Source organism: Motacilla alba, chromosome 2 (genome assembly GCF_015832195.1).
Source record: "Motacilla alba alba isolate MOTALB_02 chromosome 2, Motacilla_alba_V1.0_pri, whole genome shotgun sequence".
Taxonomy (NCBI): Eukaryota; Metazoa; Chordata; class Aves; order Passeriformes; family Motacillidae; genus Motacilla; species Motacilla alba.
This window is the reverse complement of record NC_052017.1, coordinates 118,620,943-118,644,457: the sequence shown is the minus strand read 5'-3', so window position 1 is coordinate 118,644,457 and position 23,515 is coordinate 118,620,943. Positions and strand designations below refer to the sequence as shown.

Here is a 23,515-nt window from a genome sequence, read left to right as displayed (position 1 = left end):
GAGATGCAGTGAACATTTTATACCTTCCATTGAATTTTAGAGCTTCATCTTTTTATAGCACTGTGGGCAGAAACTCCACTTAGGCAGTAACCAGGAGACTGTTGATTTAGTTGGTCATATCTTCTGTTCTATACTAATAAATATAAATGATGTCATAGTCTGCCATGACAGAGGTCAGTGCCATCAAATCTCTGAAATCTATGCAGCTTTGGTAAGGAAAGTAACTATTTTCTTCTTCCAATATGATCTCATCTTACCTGAGAAGTGTGGCAAAATGATTTTTGTCTTGATCTAACTTGTCCTAATTTCCCAATTAATTCTCTAGGCAAATGAAAAGGTATCAGAAAGTCACGAGTCTTTTTTCTGCCCTGGCTGCCAGTATAAGCTGAAGAAATAAACCAAAACTGGCTCCATCCACAAGTAGCCTCAAGCTTCTTTTCAGTTCAAAAACCTGAGCTTTATTTTGGCCCATGATAGAGGTGAAATCAGATAAAAATACAGATACAACTTTGCTTTTTCACTTGTTTCAAGTTGCAAGGGCTTGGAATTCTGTCTTTTCTTTCTTACGTTTCAAGTAGAAAATGTGAGCTGAAGAATGCTTCTGAGTCAGGTATCAAAAGTACTAAATAAAAGAGTAAGTAGGTCACAGGAGGAAGAAAATTGGATGTAGTTTATTGGGAAAAATAGGGGCAGTGTAGATTACATGAGCTAGAGGAGTTTTATAATGAATAAACCACGGTTCAATCCCATACGTGCAGATAACACATGAATCTGAGCAGACAAAACTACTGTTTTCATTTAATACCTAGATACCCTTGGGGTTTTGTACCATGGAAATTTTATCTGCAGTCCCTTTCACTTACCACTAAATGAAACTTACTGTGCAATTGAATAAAGGAGCAGTGTAAAGCAAATGTAAGCAAATGTATATATTACTTATAAAAACCAGATCTAATCTGAATCAAATAATTAATAAATTACATGTATTTTGTAGCCTTTGGAGTTTTTTGTTTTGTTTCTATGTACAGCCCTTTCTTAAATGTAGAATATTCCTCTCTGGCTTGTCACATCTACCAGCTGTCCTGTGCCTTTCTCTGTGAGTTCCTGTGAGGGGCAGAGACAGGATAATAATGATTGTCAGGGCATCAGCAGAGATAAAAAAAAACTCCTGAGGGGCTTGTGGTGGCAGGATAAGCCCACTGAAGTGCTTTGACAAAGAACTGGGTTGGAGTTTCTGTGCTAGCTGAAGATCAGTTGACAGGCATTAGAAGAGGAGGAGGAAGACAGTGGGCTGTGTGTGGAGGCACTTAGTGAGCACTGAGAATGTCAGAGGGTTCAGCAGACCATGGGCTGGAGATCCTGCAGTGCCACTGACCTTGAGCAAGGCAGTTCCTTCTTGTCCTTAGGCTGTCCTGAAGAGCTCAAAATAGAAAAAATTGGCATAGCTCCATGCAGTGATGAGCAGTGCTAACTGGAGCCTTGAGGACCTGCTCTAAATCAAATTAAAATAAGTAATAATCATATCAAAGTGGTTCTGAACCTCTCCTCTCGATGGGATATTAGGGGCTGTTTGATGATCCAGCCACCACCCAGGTTCTTAAGGCCTGTCCTGAGAGTTGAATGAGGTTGTTTACATGGTGTGTGAGTAGATAATGAAATGGCAAAATACTGTTCTCTAGATTAGTGATTAGCTCCATGCGGGATATATTTGACATAGTTGTGTGCCACTTTGCTGGTTTCCATTCTTATAAATAAACCAGAAATTCTGTCTCAAATCTTGGCTCTGCTTTGTACTGCACGGGAGTGGAAGCTGTCCCTGAGACCTCGGTGTGGAGCCAGCCCTCTCCAAAGCTGGAGGCTTGGGTAGTGCTGTCCAGACTGGGAGCACAAGGGAGGTCTTCTGGCTAATATCTGCCTCACCCTTACAAGAGACTTTTCTGATGGACTGCAGAAGGATAGAGGTGTAGACTGGAATGATTTATTCACCTGATTGTATTCATTGCATTGCCCCAGGCTGGGTGTGCAGGAACCGGGATAAAAGAAACTATATTAAATTTTGAAAAAGGAGGTGAAGTCAGAATTATTTGAGTTTTTATTGAAATTCTGTTTACAGTGCTTTGCTTAGAGAAATATGTATGAATTACTGTATTACTTGCAGATTTTTCTTATGCTTTTGCCTTAGCATGAAATCAAGCAATGGTCCAGCACATGAGTGAAAGAAAAGTGAATACTGACCAAAGAAAAAATACTGTCAAAGATCATGAAAGGAAGAAAATTGCCAGTAGTCTAGCAATCCAGTCCAGCAAGGCAGGTTTTAGTTTACTCTTAGTTATATGCTAGGTTACTGGGGGAAAAAGAAAGAAAAGATGGGGTATTAAAATTTGAGTTACTGCACAGAAATATAAACATGTTGTAGCTATGCTAAAAGATTGTTATAGTTCTAGGAGTGTAATTGATAGAGGTTTATTAGTTTAGATGACAGAATGAGGGAAATTGCAATTTCAGTAGGTTTGTTTCTGATGCGAATTTGCAAAAACATGCAATGTCTTTTGAAGATGTCTTTCCAAAAAATCTAATCTGGCAGGTTTAATAATGGCCTTGAAATGAAAACTTAGGCCTATGGCTAATCACACAAAAATAATTTGACACAGAAGTATTTTAAAAGCATGATTGATTATGTAGTCTAAAGGATCCTTAACATTTTTAGCATTCTTGCTTTTTACTATAGTTACTGTGGTTGAAAGATAATGAGTTACTTAACAGTACCTTTTTATTATAGGTTTTTAAATTCAGAGGTGTAGTACAGATGTTGTCACACAGGGTTTGATTGTGATCATGGGAGGAAATCAGGGAAAGTCTAACTCTGAATATGTGTTTTTATTTCCAAGTTTCTTACTATGTAGGAACTTTGCCTTGTATGCTAGACAATTGCTGTTTATAAACCATGAAGATCAACTCTTAGGTGCTCCAGGTGGTGTGCATTAGTGTGGCATGCAGAAATAAACTCTTTATTTCATGCCAAAATTTATAGTAATCAGCAAAGCTGTTCTCTGAAGAGCCCTTTAGATGGATATAAGGGAACTTGTGCTTATTCCAAGACATTAAGTTTTATCTACTTAACAGGAGAAATCCCATTTCAAAATACTAATTAGTTTTGAAATGAATAATGACCTTTAGCCTGAGTGCTCAGATGAGATGTAAGTAGGAGTCAACAGAAGTACAGCTCTACATACAAGCGCCGGAGCAAAATGTTCATTAGCTCTGCAGTTCTTTGCTAAATTAATTCTCTAGTTGACTGAAAATTCTAAAGCAGACATTTTCCTGAAGCTCAGTTTTATCAGGAAGGGCAAACTTTACCACATAATATGATGTCTGGACAAGACTTTAAAATAATCGATTTAGCAAAGACCTTGAGTTCAGCACTCGGCCAAGAACTACCAATTCATTTCTACAAAGAACACTCAGTTCATCATCCTAATAAAATAATCTTTCTCTCTGTGATGATACCTTATTTTCTACCACATTTTAAACCCAGGTGAGCAGCTGCCACTAAGTAGCTCAGTTTCAGCAGGACCAATCCTCCTTTCTGTTTCCTGACTCCTTTCTCACAGCAGCATCAGCATGGTCATATCTGCTTGCTCCTGTTATTTCTATTGCAAACAGCACCACCTTATTTTTTTTATTTTTTTAAAGCTGTAGGTGGTAAAAACCATTAAGATTAAAATATATGATTGCTTCTTAACATGATTTATTCATTAGTTATTTCCACCAAATTTTGCATTTAACGTTTAATATGTTTCTTCATAGATGTAGCAGGAGAACATTTGACTACATTAAAATTATAAACCCAGTACTCATAATGAATTCAGTATAAATTTTGACAACTGGCATAAGCTAATACTGGATGCAATCAGACAACTTAAGTGCTAATTCGCAGCTTGACAAGTTTTGACATGACAAGTGAAATTCTGTTTGCTTTTGTACAGATAACCTACTGGAGTCAGTGCAGAAAGTGAGACAGATTTTTGTCTTGACAACTTTTAACATCAGTGAAATTCTCAGTTGTTCTTGCTCAGCGTTTGTTTCTAATGGGTGCTCTTGTCATTGAATTCAACTGGCTTTGATTCAAGCACTATTCTATTTCTATATCAAGTGAAAAGCAAATGAAAAAAATCTGAACTGTAGTAGGTTAGATATAACACTTGAAAAAAAATTGATCTGGGGTAAAAATAGCCCCAAGGAAAAGAAGACATGTTTAAAATCATGGCATCTAATCCGAAAAAAATTAAGTGCTGAATAGGGTGTTGATAATTTGACATCACTGCAGGACTGAATTTAAAGTATGTAAATGTTTAATTTAACTACAGTGCTGAATTTCATGGGGGTTTGATATTTGATTTGAGAATAATTGCAACATCTATGAATACTTTTTCAATTTAAGTTAATGATGTACTCTCATTTTTAATTGATTGCTTTATCCCTTCTGAGAATATTGAGTTGTATGTAATGTATGTTGAGATTCCTTGATATCATTGATGTAATTTTTTCATTATGCTTTGTCTGCATCATTATAAATGCTTTTAAATCATGTAGAAAAATGTTTAACTAAAAAAATGTTTAACTAAAAATATTTTGGTTCCCCTTTCAAATTAGATTATTATTATTACCCCAGCTTTCCAGGCATGGTCCTTGAAGCAGAGAGTAACAGAGGGAGTATAGGATCTTTTTTCCTCCTATGGAGTGCAAATCTCAGTACTGTCAGTTTAGCAGTGTGATATGTTATCTCACAGAAAATCTCAAGATATCAGAGTAATTCCAAAATCTCTACATTTCATTGCTGTTTTTCCTTCTGTTGTGGTGTTACTATCTGTTATTTCCAATGGCTTTTTGATACACATCTCAGTTGTGTTTGTTTGTGCCAAGTGGGACCGTGGCCCTGAGTGAGGCAGTGAGATGGGGTCAGAGCAGGGAGCAAGGGCTGCAATCCCATGTATGCACTCTCCCTTCTGTCTAGCAAATGTACCAGCTGCTAGCAAGCTATTATTGCCAGTCTGTCTCAAAGAAAATCAATTGGTTCTGTTTCAGTTTGCTTTTGTTTCTCACTCATTGTTTATAACATTCGTTTGTCATTTTTGTCATTTTATAGAGCTTCCAAGAGCAGCTGTCAGGATCTTAAGCAACATGACATTCCTTTTTGTGAGTTTGTCATACACAGCTGAGAGTGCCATTGTCACAGCTTTTATTACCTTCATTCCCAAGTTCATCGAGTCACAGTTTGGCATCCCAGCTTCCAATGCCAGCATCTACACTGGTAAGGCATTGCCACATAGTGTTACCTTGCAAGGATGGCTTTGGCTATTGAAACGAGTCAATTAGGAATGAACCAAAATGTGCTCGTTCAAACAGGTGATTTGATCCAGCTTTCTGCATTCGGTTAGATATTCAGACTATTTTTTTGATGTTTGTTATATGTATTTAGTAAGATGTGAAATCCATTTATATTGTTAAAGGGCTGGAATTTTTTTTTTGCATAGGCCTATACAGATGCTTTCTCATTTGATGATGGTCTCCAAGGAGGGAAGAATCAACAAAAACAAGCTAGAAAAACCATAGACATGACTGCAATTTGTGTGCTTTAAAAGGTCTATTAACACTGTTCTTATTTTCTGTGAATTTTGCTTCCTCTTTGATCTTTAAAATATCTTTATCTTTTTTCCCCCTTAATGAAAAGTTGTTTATTTGTCCCATCCTTCAGTTATCTCTCTCCTCCAGGGTGATGCGTTTCTCCTTATTTACTTATTTACATTGAGACAGCAATCTAGTCTAGTCAGAACTCCCCAGATTCTCTCCTACCTGTCAATCATTTCAGGAGACCACTGCTGTACCAATGTACAGCCATGTCCAACTTTTAACAGAGCTACAGACCACAAAATTTTAAGCTTCACACTCCTCTGTGACTGAGAGAGATGAGAACTTGGCTACTAAAAGAGGCCAAAATATTGTGCAGAATCAGGGCCTGTGTCATGCGGATGAGTTTCCTTCTCTTCTAGTTGTGTCAAAGACATTTGTCTTTGTAATAATCTTTTAAAATTCTCCATAGTGCTTCTCATATAAAATAACTGCTGATTGCTGGGCAGGTTAGTTCTTTTTTCCCCTCATATTTCTAGACACTGTGCCCTAGGAATGATGGAGTGGAGTGAATTGTAGGGACACAGGTGAAGTATGGGGTGAAGCTGCCCAGGGGTATTTGTCAAAAAAGGACAAAAAGTAGCAGAAGAAAGAAGGAAGGCACATAGACCTCACATGGGAAGAATTTGTCACTTGCAGTGGCTGGAAGAAATGCAAGGAATTTTTAGAGTGGGGAGGGGAAAAGTCAGAGAAGCACCATGTGTTGCTTTTTATTTGAGAGTTTGTGGGATGATATTTTCTTCAGGGCATGAAATCCCTGTGTTCTGCATATTAGGAGGAAGCATTGACTCATGGGGCTGTGGTGCTCTCTGAAGCTTAGAGTAGCTACACACACAGGAGATTTTCTGTAATGAGTCTTGATGGGATGGCTGCACCATAACTAACTTCATTCTCAAGATAAACCAGAAACATTCTTGCCAGAAAAAATACTCAACAGCCAGTACATTAACAGAGGTCAAACTAGTGTGACCTTGCCTAAAGTGTGAAGTTATTAACATCTGTTTTTCCCCTGTTAATAAATTACTTGATAAAGACTATTAAAATGAAGACGATGATTAAGTATATCAGGCTGGATGTGCAACAAGGACAAGTGAGCATTGCTTCTACAATCCCAGCCCTTAAACTTAGCATTGGAGTCAACAGTTGTTAATCTTATATTTTTTGTAGGAAGGATGGGAAAGGGAAACTTGGAAATTCTGTATTAGATTGCTACTGGCTAATAAAGTAAAAGACATGACAAGTTCACAAATTTTCTGGTTAGTAAAAGGAGAATTTACATGTTATTTACCTTTTACATCTATGCTTAATACGCACATTGCCAACTGAGTACATGTGCTTTCTGAATGCTTCATGTAAAGATTTTACTGGCAATTTTTTTGTCTTCTAAGCAGCAATTCTTTAATTAAGTCCCAATTTCTTTCAGTTTTAAAACAACCCTGGCATTTATCATCATCAAAAAACACTGTGTTCCAAATTTCATGTCTTGAACTTGTGCAGCTTCTACATTTAATTTCTGCTCTTGGAAGAAAGACTGGTTTTGATTCTGTGATTAAGACTTATTGTCTTAATCTTCCTGCTGAAATGATAATTTGTTCTGTAATGTCATTGGTGATGGCAGGATAATTAAGCTGTTTCCCCCTCTTTTCTTGCTTTCACAATCTCAACATTTTGATAAATATAATGTCCCTTTCACCTTTGGACATATTAGCAGAGAATGAGTATACTTTGCAATTATTGTAAAGGTATTTGCAAGTGATAGTCTTACTGGCTTCTTTAAGAGACCAGCATCTCTGACAGTTTGGATTATGAAGTTTAACATCTCTGTAAATGCAGCTGCCAAGTAGTAGTAGTTCAAAGTAGTTCAAATTCCATGTCTATGTGGAATGCATCTTTATTGGCAAAGCCTTTAATTAAAGACCTTCTCACCTGTCAGTGAGAAGCAAAAGACAAGGGAAGAACAGTGCAAGACATTTGCTGACTTTACCACCACCTCAGGACCTGACAAGTGGGGACAACCTGGTGATATGTTGCTGAACCTTATGACCACAGCAGCAGAGGTTTCATAGGCATGTCTTTATGTCTTATACTTACCCTAATTTTATTATCTTATTTTTTTAAATTGTGTTTGATCAGTTTGCACTCCACATATCTGTGGAGATATGAATTGGAATGCTGAGGTGGGAATCATGGAATCATAGACTCAAGGTTGGAAAAGACCTCCAAGATTATCAAGTCCAAGCTTTGACCAAACACCACCATATCAATAAACACCAAGTGCCATTTCTGGTCATTTCTTGAGCACCTCCAGGAATGGTGACTTCATGACCTCCCTGAGCAGCCTATGCCAGTGGTTAACCACTCTTTCTAGTGTCCAACCTGAACCTCCCCTGGCCCAGCTTGAGGCCATTTCCTCTTGTCCTGATGCAAGTTGCTTGGGAAAGTGCTATTCAGCTTGAGTAAAGTATCCAGAAGGCAGAATTTGCAGCCAGGCTTGGGTGTGGACTCCCAGGTGGGCAGGATTCCAGGGTCCTACTTGAGGTTAGCGCTTGTGCTTTGCTGGAATTCATCATGAGAATAGAAGGAGGAAGATTTGTGTCCAAATCTGGATTTCTTCCAATTTCAGTGGTTAAACTGGACCTATATGTAGCCCTTCTCCCCATTCTAAAATAAATACAAAACCATGTTTCTGCTTGTAAGTACAATAGTTCTCTTGTAGTGCTTTGGCCGCTGCTAATATGATAAGGAGGCTTTTATAAATTCTTTGACAACACTCCAGAGGTTTGAAAAGTATGACTCAGTTTGCTAGCAGAGAATCAGACAATGGAGACCTTAGTGCAGCATTTGCAGTCATCTAATTACGGAATTAAACCAATATTTATGTTTTATACCATTTCTGTAGGTCCTGTTTTAATGCTGTTTGAACTTCTTCCTGGCAGGTGTGATTATTGTCCCAAGTGCTGGTGTTGGTATTGTCTTAGGTGGCTACATTATAAAAAAGCTGAAACTTGGTGCAAGAGAGTCTGCAAAGTTGGCTATGATCTGCAGTGGTGTGTCTCTGCTGTGCTTTTCAACACTCTTCATTGTTGGATGTGAAAGCATTAATCTAGGGGGAATAAATATACCTTACACAACTGGGTAAGTATCTTGGATGATTATCTCTGGCAAAACCAGCTTTTTCCAATAAGCCTGTTCTAGAAATGTAAAAAATGCTGATAGCTGATGTGCTGAGGAAGCCACATGTTCAAATGAGAATTTAGTGAGTATTGTGATATAAACACATGCTGTTAGTGTGTGGCCCTTGTTTTTTTACATCGGGTTGATAATGCAGTTTATGTAGTAACTCAGCTTTTTGAGGGGTGAGAAAGTGCATTAGAATGGCCTTCAGTGGTGCAGAAAAATAAGAATTGTGTTGTCTGTAGATTACTTAGAATTTACTCAGTGTTTAAAAATGTTTTCGGCTCATGAAAAGCTGTGAAAAAACTAAGTGGATTATGAAGAATTTTTCTGAATGGGTTTATTAATTATCACCTTGATAGTATTTTAGGTCTACAGTCCATGTTTGAGAGGAATCACTTGGGCATGTGCTATTGACATTAGTGGTGTGCATTGCTTCTGAATGCCTTACTTGTTGTGTGAATGCCCTCCATTGCTTCCTGGATCATCATCAAGACAGCAATTCTACCATATTCCCTAAAGTTATAGAGAGAGTGAAGAGGACTGCAATGAGGAAGAAGGTGTGGATGTAGGAAGGACTTGGGAGTGAGGAGTGAGGAATTTAGGCTGTGGCATTAAGAAGTGCATGGAAGGGCATGAAAAAAGAAAAGGATATTTGGAGGCAAGGCAGTGTGGTAAAAAAAAAAAAAAAAAGTTGAGATATTTTCACTGCAAAGGGATGCTGTAGAAGCTTGATCATGAGCTTTTGTTTTCTTTCTTACTTTTTACATGAGATTTTCCTCAAAATTGCATTCTTCGTGTAGGTTAAACACAGGAACAGACTAAGTGTTTGAGAGTGTGAACCCATCTGAAGCAATGTTTTTCACTTTGCTTTTACATCTGAGGCATGTCTGCCTTTTAATTATGACCAGGTGCTGGGTATCAGATCCATTTGTATATTTGCTTTTAGCGCTCAGCTCTGGACTCCTAATATTTTGAAGAGAATGTAGAGTGTGGAGCAGGAAAAGAGATTGTGAAATGGAGAAAAAATACAGTGGGGCAGAGGGATAGCAAGTGAAAAACAAAGAGGTAAAATGGGAAGCAAGGGAGGAAGAAAATAGGCGCTGTTTACACAGAGAATGTTTTGCATTGCTTGTTGCTGGGTGTTCCTACACTGCTGTCAAACCTTAATGCTAGAGCAAAGAAAACCAGCAGCTGAAAGTCAAGAGCTGATGAAAAGCTGTTACTCCTTTGTGTTCCTAAGACCTAGAGTTAAAGCTTGCTGCTGAGGGGCTGTCAGTAGAAGGAAGTGGCATGGTGATATACCCTCATCTGAGTTTAGTGGGCTGGAGAAGGAGAGAAGAGGGATGGGAAGGGGGTGGAATGCTTTGATTGTCCACCTGCTGTTAATGTTTGTGACAGCCTGTGGGTATAGATGATGAAAATTAATAGGAATGAAAACATAAATTTCAGATAGGAATTAATTGATCTGTGTGGCAAGTCAGAATGTCCCTGCCTGATTAATGAGAAGCCTGTACCTTTGTGTTTGGAGAAGTCCCATTTGATTTAAATCTATTTCTAAACTGAAGACAAGGTGTGCTATTGTCATGTAACTCATAGCCTTCATGCTGGATTTGTTAGAGTATTTAATGCTTTTTAGTAAGTAATAACGTTGGCAGTAGATACATAGCTTCAATTGAGATAAGCTCAATTCACAGCTCTTGTGCAAATCTGCAGTACATGACTTCCTTCCACATTCATGTAATTGTTCTTATTGAGAAAAGAGGTGAGAAATAGTAATTGCAAAATTCTCACAGCTTATTGATGTATATAAACTCTTTGAAATCATTATAAAAATCATATTGACTGTAATGTCATCAGAAATTGAGAATTACCAGCATGTTACAAAGCATGGTTCAGCTAGATTTTTTTAATGCAGAGATAAAGTCCACATTTATTATCAAAATGATAGTAAAAAATGCAGCACTACACATAAATTAATCTTGACTATCTGATATGTAAGCATTCTCTTAATTCTCATGATCAATCATTTGATACTTTCAAATCACTTACTTAATAGACAGCTCTTTAACTCAGCCCTCAGAGAATGTCGTTGGCCATGGAATTAAAAAAGCCTGCTTTCATTTTGAATTTAATAAAACACACACTTCGTTCTCTACTTCGACTGTAGTGCAGCCTAGGGATGTCAAAGCCAGTTCAACGGGCGAGATTGGATAGGAAAAGCAGCAGAGCTGCCTGGTTTGGGATAAATGTATTGCATGATGCTCTACCCTGACATGGCAGTGTCAGGCCTGATATCTGACCTACCTGCACCGGCACCAACCCAGAGATCTCAGATGCATTGGGTGGTGTAGACATACCCTGCAGGATGATTTCTGGACAAATATGTTCATTTCTACTGTTTGTTTTTTATACATTTAAGCATGCAGTTTTTTCTTTGGTGAACTGAGCCCTAAACCACCACAAAGGAGAGGGGTGAACTAGGTTTCAGTTAACATAGAAGTTATGTGCATACCAGTACTCAGAAAAGTAGGCAGTGACATTTCATAATTCAGTATGTTTTGTAACAGTATTTTTCTAACTGTAGCAGCTGCAAAGAAGTGGATGGGACCTGGAGGCATGCACAGATTAGAATTTTTTGAAAGGATTTTCTGCTGTTTTATGTTGGACACAAGCAGTTTTGCTGTTGCTGGCATGTCATCAGCATTTCTGTTCTCAGGAAGAACAAGGGCACCTCTGTATTACACATTTCAGCATTTTAGAACCTATTGCTCTGTGCCCCAGCCTTGTTCTGGGGATGTGTTAGATGTTTGAATTGCAGTGTAAGGAGCCTTATGTCAAACCACAATATGGCATCCCTTCTCTAGCTCCATAACAGCATCCAGGTGGGAAGTCCTGAATGAGTGAGTGGTCTGGACAAGAGTCCAGATGGCTTTTATGTATTTCTAAGGAGGGAAGCTCCACAGCCTCCCTGCGCAACCTGTGTCACCATCCAGTCACCTTCACAGTGAAAACTGTTTCCTGGTGTTTGTAGGGAACCTCCTGTGTTCCAGTGTGTGCCCATTGCCTCTGATCCTGGCACTGGGCACCACTGAAAAGAGCCTGGCTCTGTCTCCTTTGTATTATCCCTTCACATATTTACAGGCATTGATGAAATCCCCCTGAGCCTTTTCCAGGCTGAACAGTCTCAGCTCTCTCAGCTTTTCCTCAGAAGAGAGATGCTCCAGTCCTTTCATCATCTTAGTGGACTTTGCTGGTCTCTCTCTGGTACATCAATGTCTGTCTTTTACCGAGGAGCCCAGAACTGAACCCAGCACTGCAGGTGTGGCCTCACCAGTACTGAACAAAAGGGAACTAGCAGAGATCAGCTGCTTTGGTTTTTTTCAGATCTGTCTCTCTTGCATGTATTGTATCGTATAAGGCAGCTAAAACAGCCTCCATGCTGAGCTTACTCATAGTGACAGATTCCTGGATTAGTTCAGTTCCATCTCTCACATTTCTGATATGTCATGAATCAACATCAACTCTTTTTGATTGCTTTGTGTTGTTTTGGTTCAAGTAAAGTTTAGTTAAAGTGTGCAATGGGCTTACTGAGGTATTTCACATTAAAAATACTTATATTCTCCCTCTTGTATCAACAGTGTGTGTTTCTGTTATTCTTGTATCTATTTCAGTCCAATCAGCCAGTGGTATCCCTTAACTTGAAAGCAGTGACTAATTGGATCAGAACAATAACCACAAAGAAGGAGTCCAGCTAACACAGTGAGAGGGTCCCTTGTTTGACAGCAACACAAAAATTGCATCATTGCTGCAATTCCAGCTGCTTGCCAACAAGGAGACTGCAGATCTCTGCCACCCAGAATGTCTTTCAATACCAAACCAAAAATACTGCTATCAAAATTAAGATAATCCTTTTTATCATATAGCCCAATATTAAGATTATAGAAACTATGTGGTGAGGTTATCTCCTTCCCTTTATATTTCCTCGGTCCTCTAGGTTAGTACAATGATATCAATAAAACCATGTGCAAAGTCAATTATTTGTTTAGATGTTACCAAAATATAGTTTCACTTACTTTTTTTTTTTTTAAACAGCATTTCATTTAAATTGCATACTTTGTGGGAAGAGGGTCCACTTTTTTTAACCCAATATATGTTTATTGACTGCCAGTACAGTCATGTTTCGGTCCAAGCCTGAGTATGTGAATTAACAGGTCACAGCTCAAAAAACTCAGGCAATAAGTCTCATTTTATATTTTCCCTTTTCTCACTTTACTCCTATGTCACAAACCTTCCCTGGAGTAATAGTTCGAGAAAAAAACATGACTTAGAAAAAAATGTTGGAAACTAGAGTCCTTTACATTGTTAATCACATCTAATAAAGGTCTTCTCTTTATCAGCTTTATTAGCATTGTGTCATGGAGACACAGAACAGTCTCCCTGAGAAGTGAACAAGTGCAATTTGGCAGATGGGGCTCTGGGTTTTGTCCCAGCACATGTTTAGCAAACTTACAGTTGAATCTTAGTAATGGAAGGAGCAGCATTTTTGTAATTGAAAGAATAGTTCAGGAAGTGCTGTCATTTGGGGCTGGTTTCTGTTTGTGTGCTTTTGCGTGACTGGTGTCCTTGGCAGCTCAGGTGCAGCAGTGTTGCAAGTTGGCACTATCTGCACCTGCTGAAACAAGCAGAGTAGCTCTTTCTCAGACATCCCATGTTTCTGCAGCAGCTGCTGCATTGAGACTAGACTGCTTTTCCCACAGATCAGCTCATGAGCAGCACGTACTAGCTTTGGTGCAATTTCCCTAAGAACCTGCTCGTAATGGCTGCTGCAGGTAAATCTGATGTGTTGTGCTGTAATTCAGGGATAAAAGCTTTGTTTTCCTTTGTGGAGAGTAGGCAGCCTTCCAGGGCCAGAAGTCAGGATTAGTAGAGTGCTTTGATTCAGCCTACTTCCAGAAAAATGCATACCTTCAAAAAAAAGTGATTCCTTCCTGAAAGAAGTGTTCAAGAAATCTGTTGTAGTATGTGCTCTGTGGTTGATCCCATATGATGAAAATGGGGTTATACAGACACATGTTAGTAGAGATTTCATTTCCCCAGCATCTGAAACTCCTTCATCTTTCATTTGTTTCCCACCACTGAAAGAGGAGTGAACAGTGAGTGAAGAGTGAAGGTAATGAAGATGAAAGCATGAGCCTCTTACAACTGTCTGATAATGAAGTTTTGGGAATGAAGTTAATAGATGATTTTGTGTGCAAAGCTCTCTGTTTGCAAGGTATTTGCTCTAAGCAACAAAAAGAAATTCCCCGAATAAGCCTTATAGTGATACACTGAGGACAAAAGGTGGTGAAAGCTGGAGAGACAGAGCTTGCAGTAACTTGTTATTAATTTGAGCATATTTGTTTCGTGTATCTGTAAACTTAAGTCCTCTTCTGGGGCAAACAAAAAAATGTGCCTGAGATTAAATTATCACAGTGGTCTCAGTTCAATTAATGCTTCTCGTTTAATGCTTCTCGTTTCTCGCATACCTGATTTCACTCACCATTTTTTTAAAGCTGATTTCCTTACCTCTGTGTCATGGTAATGTTCAGCAGTGCAGCTGAAGTGAGTTAGCTATGTAAGCAGAGCAAGACAGGGTTCTCCTGCCTGTGAAACAGCCCTACCCATCTGTTCCTGAGAAGAGTTTTAGGTGGTAGAGGGATAAGAGATCAGAAGAATTTGTGCTGCAGGGTGAGAGAGGTTGGAGAGTGGAACCAGAGATTTGCCTTTCGTGGCAGTCTGGGGTGTCCCTGGACCTGGTCCTGCGCAGTGTGGCAAAGCCCTGTTGTCAACAGAAGCACAGTACAAGGGTCTCCCAGGCAGGTTGTGGAGTCTTATGCCGAATATTCAGGCATCTGGGACATCCAGCTCAGCAGGCTGACTAGGATTTCACAAAATTCCAAAAAGGTTGCCTTTTCTGTTGGTGTGGAAAGCTTTTGTCACTATGCTGCTGAAATTTGTATGTTCCCAAGGAATGTTTTGATGATTTGGTGTTTTTTCCATTGGAGAAAAAGTTCTGTCGAGACATTAATGGAAAAAACTGCCCGTTGCTATATGATGTGTTGCTGCATACTGCTCACTGAAATCCAGCAGGATACAATATGACAAATTTCAGCTGATAGCTGAGAAGGTGACAGAACCACTACCAGTCCTGGATATTCGACTTCCTGCTCAAGCTGCAACTTGTTTCTAAAAGTGTACCCTGTTTGTTTATAGAGCAAGAAACAAAACACTCAGAAAGGCTTTGGTTGGCATCCAGCTAGACCATAAAGTGTAAAGTAGCTCCAAGAGCTAAATTTGTGAACCTGATTTGTGTGATCAGTAGACAGTCAATAAATATTTGAAAGCTACTTAGTAATATTTAATTGTCTGCAGAAGTGCACAGCTGGGAAGACAAGCATATTCAGCAAAAGCAAATAGTGGTGTATAAATACAAGAAAACCAGTGAAGTGGAATGCTCTGAGCAGCAGTCATGCCACTGAGTGCCACTAACGACAGGAGGTGAGGTGACACACAGCATGGGTGAGAGTTGCTGTGTGCAGAATGGCTCCTGAGCCAAGCCTCTGCTCTAGCCAGGGGTAGAAGACGGGAACAGAAGAATGTTCCTTGTGGTCCCTGGGGCAGTTGGGATGCAGTAAGTCTGCTGCTGGTTGTTTATCTTCACACTGGCCTTGCCCACACATCAGAGACATGAGGACAAGCCAACAGCAGCCCTTGTGACGGCAGCCATGGCAGTCTGTGAGCATGTGTGCAGGATCTCGGGGATGCAGCCACAAACCCAATCCAGATTCCGTTCAGCTCCTGCCTGGCTGAGGAGGTGCTGAAATTCCCTGGATATCTACTGATCTGCTCAAGAGCAGAGGTACTTGGGGTAGTTTTAAACAGCAGTGGCTATTGAGCAGTACTGAGAGAAAGAGCAAACAAGACAGAGCAGTTAATTCGGTATTACACTGTAGTGCCCAGTGTGGAGTGGTTGTGCATTCCAGTGTAATTCTCAGACATTAGTATGGCTACCAATTCTCGAGGAGTGCTGAAGTGAAGTAAGCTACTGTTTGCATTTTGAGAGCCAGAGCTCTCAAAGACCAAGCATAGATTTGTGTAGTGTTAGGGAGCCATGTAGGTGCAGGTGTTTTAAGCTATCTTCACTCAAGGATGGGAAAGAAGCATTTGAAATACGTCCAAATCCATAAGGGATTTAGGCTTTGGCCACATATTGGGGAATGGTCTAGGGAAGCAGAGTGGTTATTCATTTACAAACATTTAGTAAAAGCACAGCAGTCTTCCAGATCTAGAGAGCTTCCTGCAAATTTCACATATTTGTAATACTTAAGTCATACAAGCATTGTTTTCTGAACAGCTGTTGGTATGAAGGAAAAGATGCCTATTAGTTCTTGTCACTGAATCTTTCATTAGTAATCAAAAAGAAATTACTGAAGCTTAGAATAGATGTATGAAACAGTGGTGTCTTACTTCATAGAGGGAAAAAAAAACAGGGAAAAACACACCTAGCCAAATATGATAGAAATTTTAAACTTTGGTATTGTTTCTTTTATTGTGTTTTTAGTTGATGGCAAGGATGACCAGGGTGTTCTATATTGTTTAAGTCATATACATAACCTAGAGCTAACACAGTCTTTATCTAATAATCAACTCTCAGTTCCAGAGTTAGTGAGTAGGATGTTTGCTCCCTCTGTACAGGAGAATATGGATATCTGTGTGTGCTCTACTAGCATGTTCTTTTTCCTTTCTTCAGTCCCACTCTTGCCATGGCCCACAGGAATCTGACTGGAAGCTGTAATGTTAACTGTGGATGTAAGATTCATGAGTACGAGCCTGTCTGTGGATCAGATGGAATAACATATTTTAATCCTTGCCTAGCTGGCTGCATCAGTGGTGGAAACCACAGCACAGGGGTAAGTGCTTCACCCACCACCCACACACAACCCCTGAGTAGCCCCTTGGGACCTGTGCAGATCAAAGACTTCTCTATTCCTAGCTCAAGCATCCCTCCTCTGAGCTTCAGAGAAGTTCTCTGCAGGTAGCTTGTCCATCTCTGAGCCTTTCCATGATTTTAAAGACTGGCAATGCTGTTACTGCATGGTGCCAGCCCACTTCCTTTAGTTACACACCAATTTGAGGCACAAGTTCACTTGTACTAAGTGAATCCCCTAGCTGAGTGAGTGCAAATGCCATGGGATAGGAAGGGCTGGTGTTTCCTGTACAGACCCCAAAGACCTTGTTGTCAGTGACCTGCATGCCTGCTGATCCTGCAGGGCTTGGAGAAGGTGCCTTGGGTCAGTGTCATCTAACTCAGCTTGCTGCCAACATAGGCAGCCATGTCAAACTGTCTTTCTTCAAGCTCAGTCTTACCTTTTAGAGCAGTTTGGGGCTTTTTGTGACTCCCTTTCTGAACAGAAGGAAGAACTTACTCTTCAGGCAGTTGGAAGTGTTTTAAACTTGTGTTTAAATTTAGTTAGGATTTGTTTAAAGTCATTGGTGTTTGTGTCAGCCTCATTTTGCCAAAGTAGCTCTTGCACTTGCACCAGTGCACTGATAGGTCTGTGGTTTGCCTGGCTAGGTAAAGACTGCCCATGTAGTCTGCTCTTGCAAAACAGTTCTATCAGTCCCACGGCCTTTTTCTAAACCTCTTCCAGGTCAAATGAAGGTTGTCATCAAACTCAAGTAACAAGAACTTAAAAGATGTTAATAATCCACTTTCTTTCTTGGAAATACATTGCTTGTTACAGCCTAGCATTCTAGGTATGCTGAACTGGAGAAGGACATCCTACTGGTAAAACCAAACCATGGGCACAAGAAGACACTTGAAAAGTAGAATGTGACTTAAGCATCAACAGAGCATTATGGTCATATTAGTTTCTTTAAAAAATGAACTCCTAAATTCTTCTGTTACAGAACTGTCCTTTAAAAAAGGATAATTAAGAAAGACAAGAAGTAATGTAAATATTTACTTTCTCAGGGCTTGATTGTGCTTTCCAGAAAGCTTACTTAAAAAGTATCAGTCTCCTGATTTGCAGTCATGAGCCAGTCTGTGCAGCAGGAGGATGTAGGTCCAGCACTGTGTTTTTTCAGGTCACCTGGATAGTGGTCTGAAAAAGCATGTTCATACGTAGATGCCACTGAGAACAGATTAGTTTCCCTTAATTTTTTTTCTTTTTTAGATTATCTTGCTGGTTTTTAGTAGAAAATTGTTTTGATCAATTGGAAAAGCTTGCAGTGTGAGCCTGTGGTTAAATTTCAGTGTCTATATAATCTAATTTGTGCTTTCCTGGAGTGAGACAGGCTTGGTCTTTGTTGCATTTCATCTGATATTAAACTGGCACTATTAATTTATTTATTAAGAAAATACTCTGGGAGTGTATGCTCTACAGATTATGAAACATGCTATTGCATCTTATGATTTAAGAAAAGATGCTTCATGGCCTGAAGTTTCAACTCAGTAGCTAATGGTGAAAAGAATAGGGCTGACATTGCTTGGAAAATGAACTTTTTTTGATTAAATAATCCTTTTTGCGTGGTGCTTTAAAAAAAAAAGTAAGTTAATGCCACTGTATAACACACAAAATGTTGCTAATATATAAATTTGGATTTAAGTTTATAACATAGAGTGTTTTCAAAATTAACCATTTAAAAGTTCAAACTAAGAGGAAAGGATACCAGTGTACTGTTTTAGATATATTTATATATTTATATATATATATATATATATATATATATATATATATATATATATATGCATATATCTATTCCTATACTCTTAATATTTCTGTCATGCTATGTCTGTCTCATTTAATACACAGACTTAGTTTTGCTGGTGATGGATAAAGAGTGTGTAGTAAAGAGGTCTAATTTCTGTAGGATTCCTGTTTGGCATTTACATTTGGAAGCAATAAAGAGTTTAGATGAGGTACTGTAGAAAGAAATCAGGTGATGTGATGTTAGAGTGGAGTGCTGCCTTTGAAAACCAGAATCTGTCATTGGCTTTGTTTCTAAGCGATGTTGGGCAAGACAGTTAAACAGAACTTCTCCCCGTTGGTCATTAGTCTTGTATTCTTCATGTTCTGGATGATGAACATGAGCAACAAACAGAAGTGTCACTTGTAGATGGGCTGCCTAAATCTGTATTTGAAGGCGTGAAAATTTACATTTAGAATATATTTGGTTGGGTATAATGGAAAATGTTCTGAAAAAAAGGATTCCAGTTGTCTCAAATTAGTCACTCATGTTTGTGAAATCTTTGATCTGTTTCAGTTACTTAATTACAAAATAGAGATAACATCAATACTTCATAACTGTTTTGAAGATAAATGACTCCTTTTTGAAAGAGTTTAACTAAAATAGGGAGTTACAGAAAATCCAAATGAAATATTAGTCCTTCCATGTTTGTAGTGGAATATTATTAGTCTGAATTAAAAAAAAATCTGAAGTCACATTTTGAAAAGAGGAGGTAAAATATTGGATAAATAGATACATTATTGAGATGTTTAGCTAAATCCCAGGGGGAAAAAAGTGTGAGGAAAAAATACATGATGGTATGGGTACATATAAAGGTGTACATCAAAATTTACAAACTGCCATGATTTGGATATGTCTTGATGTCTAAGTGTTTAAATTCACTCTTAAGATGATTTTGTAACTTCTGTGTCTGTGTGGTACAGGGTTTGATAAATGCAAATATTGAAACAGAAAGCTCCTTCCTATAGCATTACGTATGTCCTGACCAGTTTATTCTGTAGCACTGGAGTATACTGATCTGCTGCACACCCCTTTGCCATACATTAGATGAAAACAGAAGTAGCATAAAGGTGAAAGAAGGCTATTACTGATCTAGCTCTTCCTCCCCTTGTTCAAATCACAGTCCTGTTTGCCTGTGAAATGCTGCTTCTTTATTCAGTGTCTTCATCTTAATTCCATTCTCTTTGTCCATTCAGGGATCTCTCAGTGAGTCCTCCAGTCTCACTCATTCAGTCTTTGCTTTCCCTTTATTCTCAATTTTTGCTCCTGGCCTGATCTGCTCCCACATCCAGGTGGAAGGTCCTGAGCTTCAAGCATAAAGTTCAGCTTGTTGCTCTTTGGCCAGATCTAGGTAGCCTTCTATTAACATGGCAGAAGACACTGCCTGAATATGAAAGTCAGCAGCTTGCTGAATTTCAGAATATGGCATTTTCTCTGCTGCCTGAAGAGCGTTTCCTCACATTTTTTGTAGTACAATAGAAACAATATTTTTCTGCAGCCTCCCTGTCAGAATTGTTTTGTCAATGTGTCCCAAATATATTCCAGATTTTTTTAAAACTCAGACTAAATAAAGCAATGGAAAGGCAACCTCATCACAGAGAGTCCTGGCCAGCTTTAAAATTACTTGGAGACATAACTTTGCTTGGGGTGCTTGGGGTGATGATGCTCAAGGCAGAAGATTCTCAGTTGAGAAGTACCACTGTTGTACGATGTCTCTTTGCAATGTCTTTCTTACACATATTTTTCACGTGGAAATGTTCTTTTTTGCTCTCGCAGGTCAGAAATTACACAGAATGTGCCTGTGTGCAGAGTCGCCAGGTGATCACTCCGCCGACAGTGGGGCAGCGCAGTCAGCTCCGGCTGGTGATTGTCAAAACCTACCTGAATGAGAACGGCTACGCTGTGTCTGGGAAGTGCGATCGAACCTGCAACACGCTCATCCCCTTCCTCATATTTCTCTTCATTGTAACCCTTATAACAGCATGTGCCCAGCCATCAGCAGTCATAGTGACACTCAGGTGAGAACTCCGTGATGTTTTGTAAGTATTTTTGCCATGCCTGCTATCACCAGTGCCTGTGAAGCTTGTGTATCCTTAAAAAGTGAATAGAATCCTTGCGTATCCTTAAAAAGTGAATAGAATCCTTGTGTATCCTTAAAAAGTGAAAGGGCCGACAGGGATAGGGTGAAATCTGTTTGTATTTGGAATATGTAATATGACAATCCGCTTTGGGAAACATGAAGTATGCAGTAAAGGTGCTATAAAGAGAAAACAAGCAAAACATCGTGGAAGAAAATGATTACTTCTGGAAAATTTTCTACCTTCTTAGAGCAATGGCTTGGATTTTCAAATGCAAATAAAAAAAGTTAGTATTTAAAATTATCCTTTTCTCACATTGAGGAATTTTGCCTTCCAGTTTGCTTTTCAAAGAATCCGCAGAATGGTTGTAAGGGTCACTGTTGGGACACTGAAGCCAGGCACTCGGAGCTGGGCACATTCAGCTGTTGCTGGAATTCTTGCCTCAACTATTGTGTGCACAGCACCATTATGATTCAGAGACTTCTGACTTAATTCGTTCTGTCTCTGGATTTCCCACATGTAAAATAATAGTAATAAAAAAATATTGCCCTTGCATTGCAATTAGCAAAGGTAAACGAAGATCAATACTGCAGTGAACTTCACAATAGTGATGTACATAAGGGACATCTCCAACAGGATTTTGTAATGGTCAGTACAAGAAATGGGGGCCCACACACCTGGACAGTGACACCTGCTGTCCCCAGACCACATACTGTGCTTTGTGAATTGGTCAAAGGTCTGTGGCACAAGTTGGATTTTACAGCTGCATCACTTTGACTGCAGACTTTTTGTGTGTTTTTATGGTCATTAATATCATTAGATGCTGTCTATCTTAAGACCTTTAGATTAAGAATTAGAAACATTTTAAAATCAGTAGATTATTTTTGGTTTATGAAAATTGTAGTTGCAGTGTGGAATTTTGTTACTTTGTATTTAGTCTTTGTAAGCTTGACATTTTTCCTTTGAAACCTCTGGAAGGAATCTTGTATTAGTTGAATTGAAAAGGTATTTAAAGAGACTGTTTGGATGTTTGTACTGGTATTTTTCTTAAAGTAATTCCAAAGTGCTTATGCTACACAAATATTTGTTAAATTCAGAAACTGAGTCCAGACTTCAACAATTTAGTTATCTATTAATTCTAATTTACCTCGTAAAATAAATTCTAATTTACCTCATAAAAATATTAAGAAAAATAAATTAAAACTAATGAAATAATAGAAAGTATCATTACAAGCCAGCAACATTTTGTGTGGATTTTCTGAATTACCTTAATGTGTTTGGATCAAATTCTTCAGGCCTTAAACAGGTAAAGAAAGGACAAAAGGCATGACTGAGATTTTGATTAAGCAGGTTCAGGAGGCGCTGGCTGTATTTTTTTCTAGCAGTAGCAGTTAACCATAGTAGAAGCTAAAGACAAGAAATTTAGACAGAGATTTTCTATAGCTGAGAAAAAAGCCATGAGGTGGAGCCAGAACATACCAGAATGATGATGGGTTATGACTGTTCCTTCACTGAGTTTTCTGTTCACCTGCTAGGTCTGTGGAAGATGGGGAGCGGCCCTTTGCACTAGGAATGCAGTTTGTTTTATTAAGAACTCTTGGTAAGTCCAGCAGTAGCTCAACATTTCCGTAAGGGCCATGTTCAGCTGAAATGCACCATAAAAGTATTAAAATGCCATAAATCTGCAACTAATTGCTTGACTAACTGTATTAGGAACCCAAAATTAATAACTTCTGAAAAGATTATGTCTTAAAATGTGGTTAATTTACTTTCTTTGGTTACTGACTTTCTAGAACAACATTGTTTCACAAAAAGATAAATTTTTATTATTTCAAATTGCATTTAAAAATTAATAGTTAATAAATATTATTTTATAAGGACTTTTTAGCTTTCAAAAACAGAATTCTGTTGCTTTCAGCAATAACAATAGTTTTTCTAATTTTTAAAATAAGCATTTGTTACTTAATGTCTTAATGTCTTTCTTATAATATTATTTAATGTCTTTCAAGTGTTTCAAAGCAAAAATGGATAGATGTTAAAAGTCTTTATTTTTCAAAGCATTCTCTTTCAAGCTCTTGAATTTCTAAAATGCTGCCCATAAAGAGCACTCCAGGTGTTCAGCTACTATGAAATACATGACTAGAGCAAGCAAAGTCTATTCTAAGAGAACAAGAGAAGCCCGTAAAGCTGCATTTTCAAGTTTTGTTTGAGGAAGGATGTTTCAATCTCATTTTAAAGATGTTGTATTTCTGGAGAAAGCAGGAGCATTCATTGTACTGGCTGCATTTTTAGCTGCCTTAGAAGTTAAAGTCTGTTTCTTGGGAAGATCTATTCAGAAGGAAATTTATAATCTTAATGGTCTTACCCCTTAAGTCTATCTATCTTCAGAAACATTTTTTGATCTTGAGTGTGTTTTCACCTTAATCTAAAAACAGCACCTTTCCCAGCTCATGGGCAAAGGATGTTGAGCAGGTAATGCTATGGAGATAATGTATTTCACCTTCTATCTACCTGAGAACAAAACTGGATTTTTTGGGGGGGGACAAGTAGCTTAAGAAGAGCTGTCTGGGGGCAGCAGATTGAAGTACCTGTTGTTAAGGTGCTGCTTCATTGGCTTCTTTCAATTTTCTCCCATTTGTGGTAGCTTTCATGTGTGGGGTAAATAGTATTGCTGGGAAGATTGGCTGGCCAGTTTTCCATGTTTTACATTTCTTGTGAGAACAGCAGTGTAGAAATCTCAAAAATGTTCAACCTACACTCTTTGGCTGGGGCATATAGTTTCT

General features: G+C 38.6%; 1 protein-coding gene across 1 annotated transcript in view; it reads left to right on the top strand.

Annotated features, from left to right (window-relative positions):
- SLCO5A1 (solute carrier organic anion transporter family member 5A1) overlaps positions 1-23,515 on the top strand; it is a 74,881-nt gene that overhangs the window by 43,260 nt on the left and 8,106 nt on the right. Inside the window, exons 5-9 of the mRNA XM_038129794.1 lie at positions 5,147-5,311; positions 8,625-8,823; positions 16,655-16,814; positions 20,431-20,672; positions 22,268-22,332. Coding sequence (XP_037985722.1) covers positions 5,147-5,311; positions 8,625-8,823; positions 16,655-16,814; positions 20,431-20,672; positions 22,268-22,332 — 831 coding nt within the window. The remainder of the gene's footprint in view (positions 1-5,146; positions 5,312-8,624; positions 8,824-16,654; positions 16,815-20,430; positions 20,673-22,267; positions 22,333-23,515) is intronic.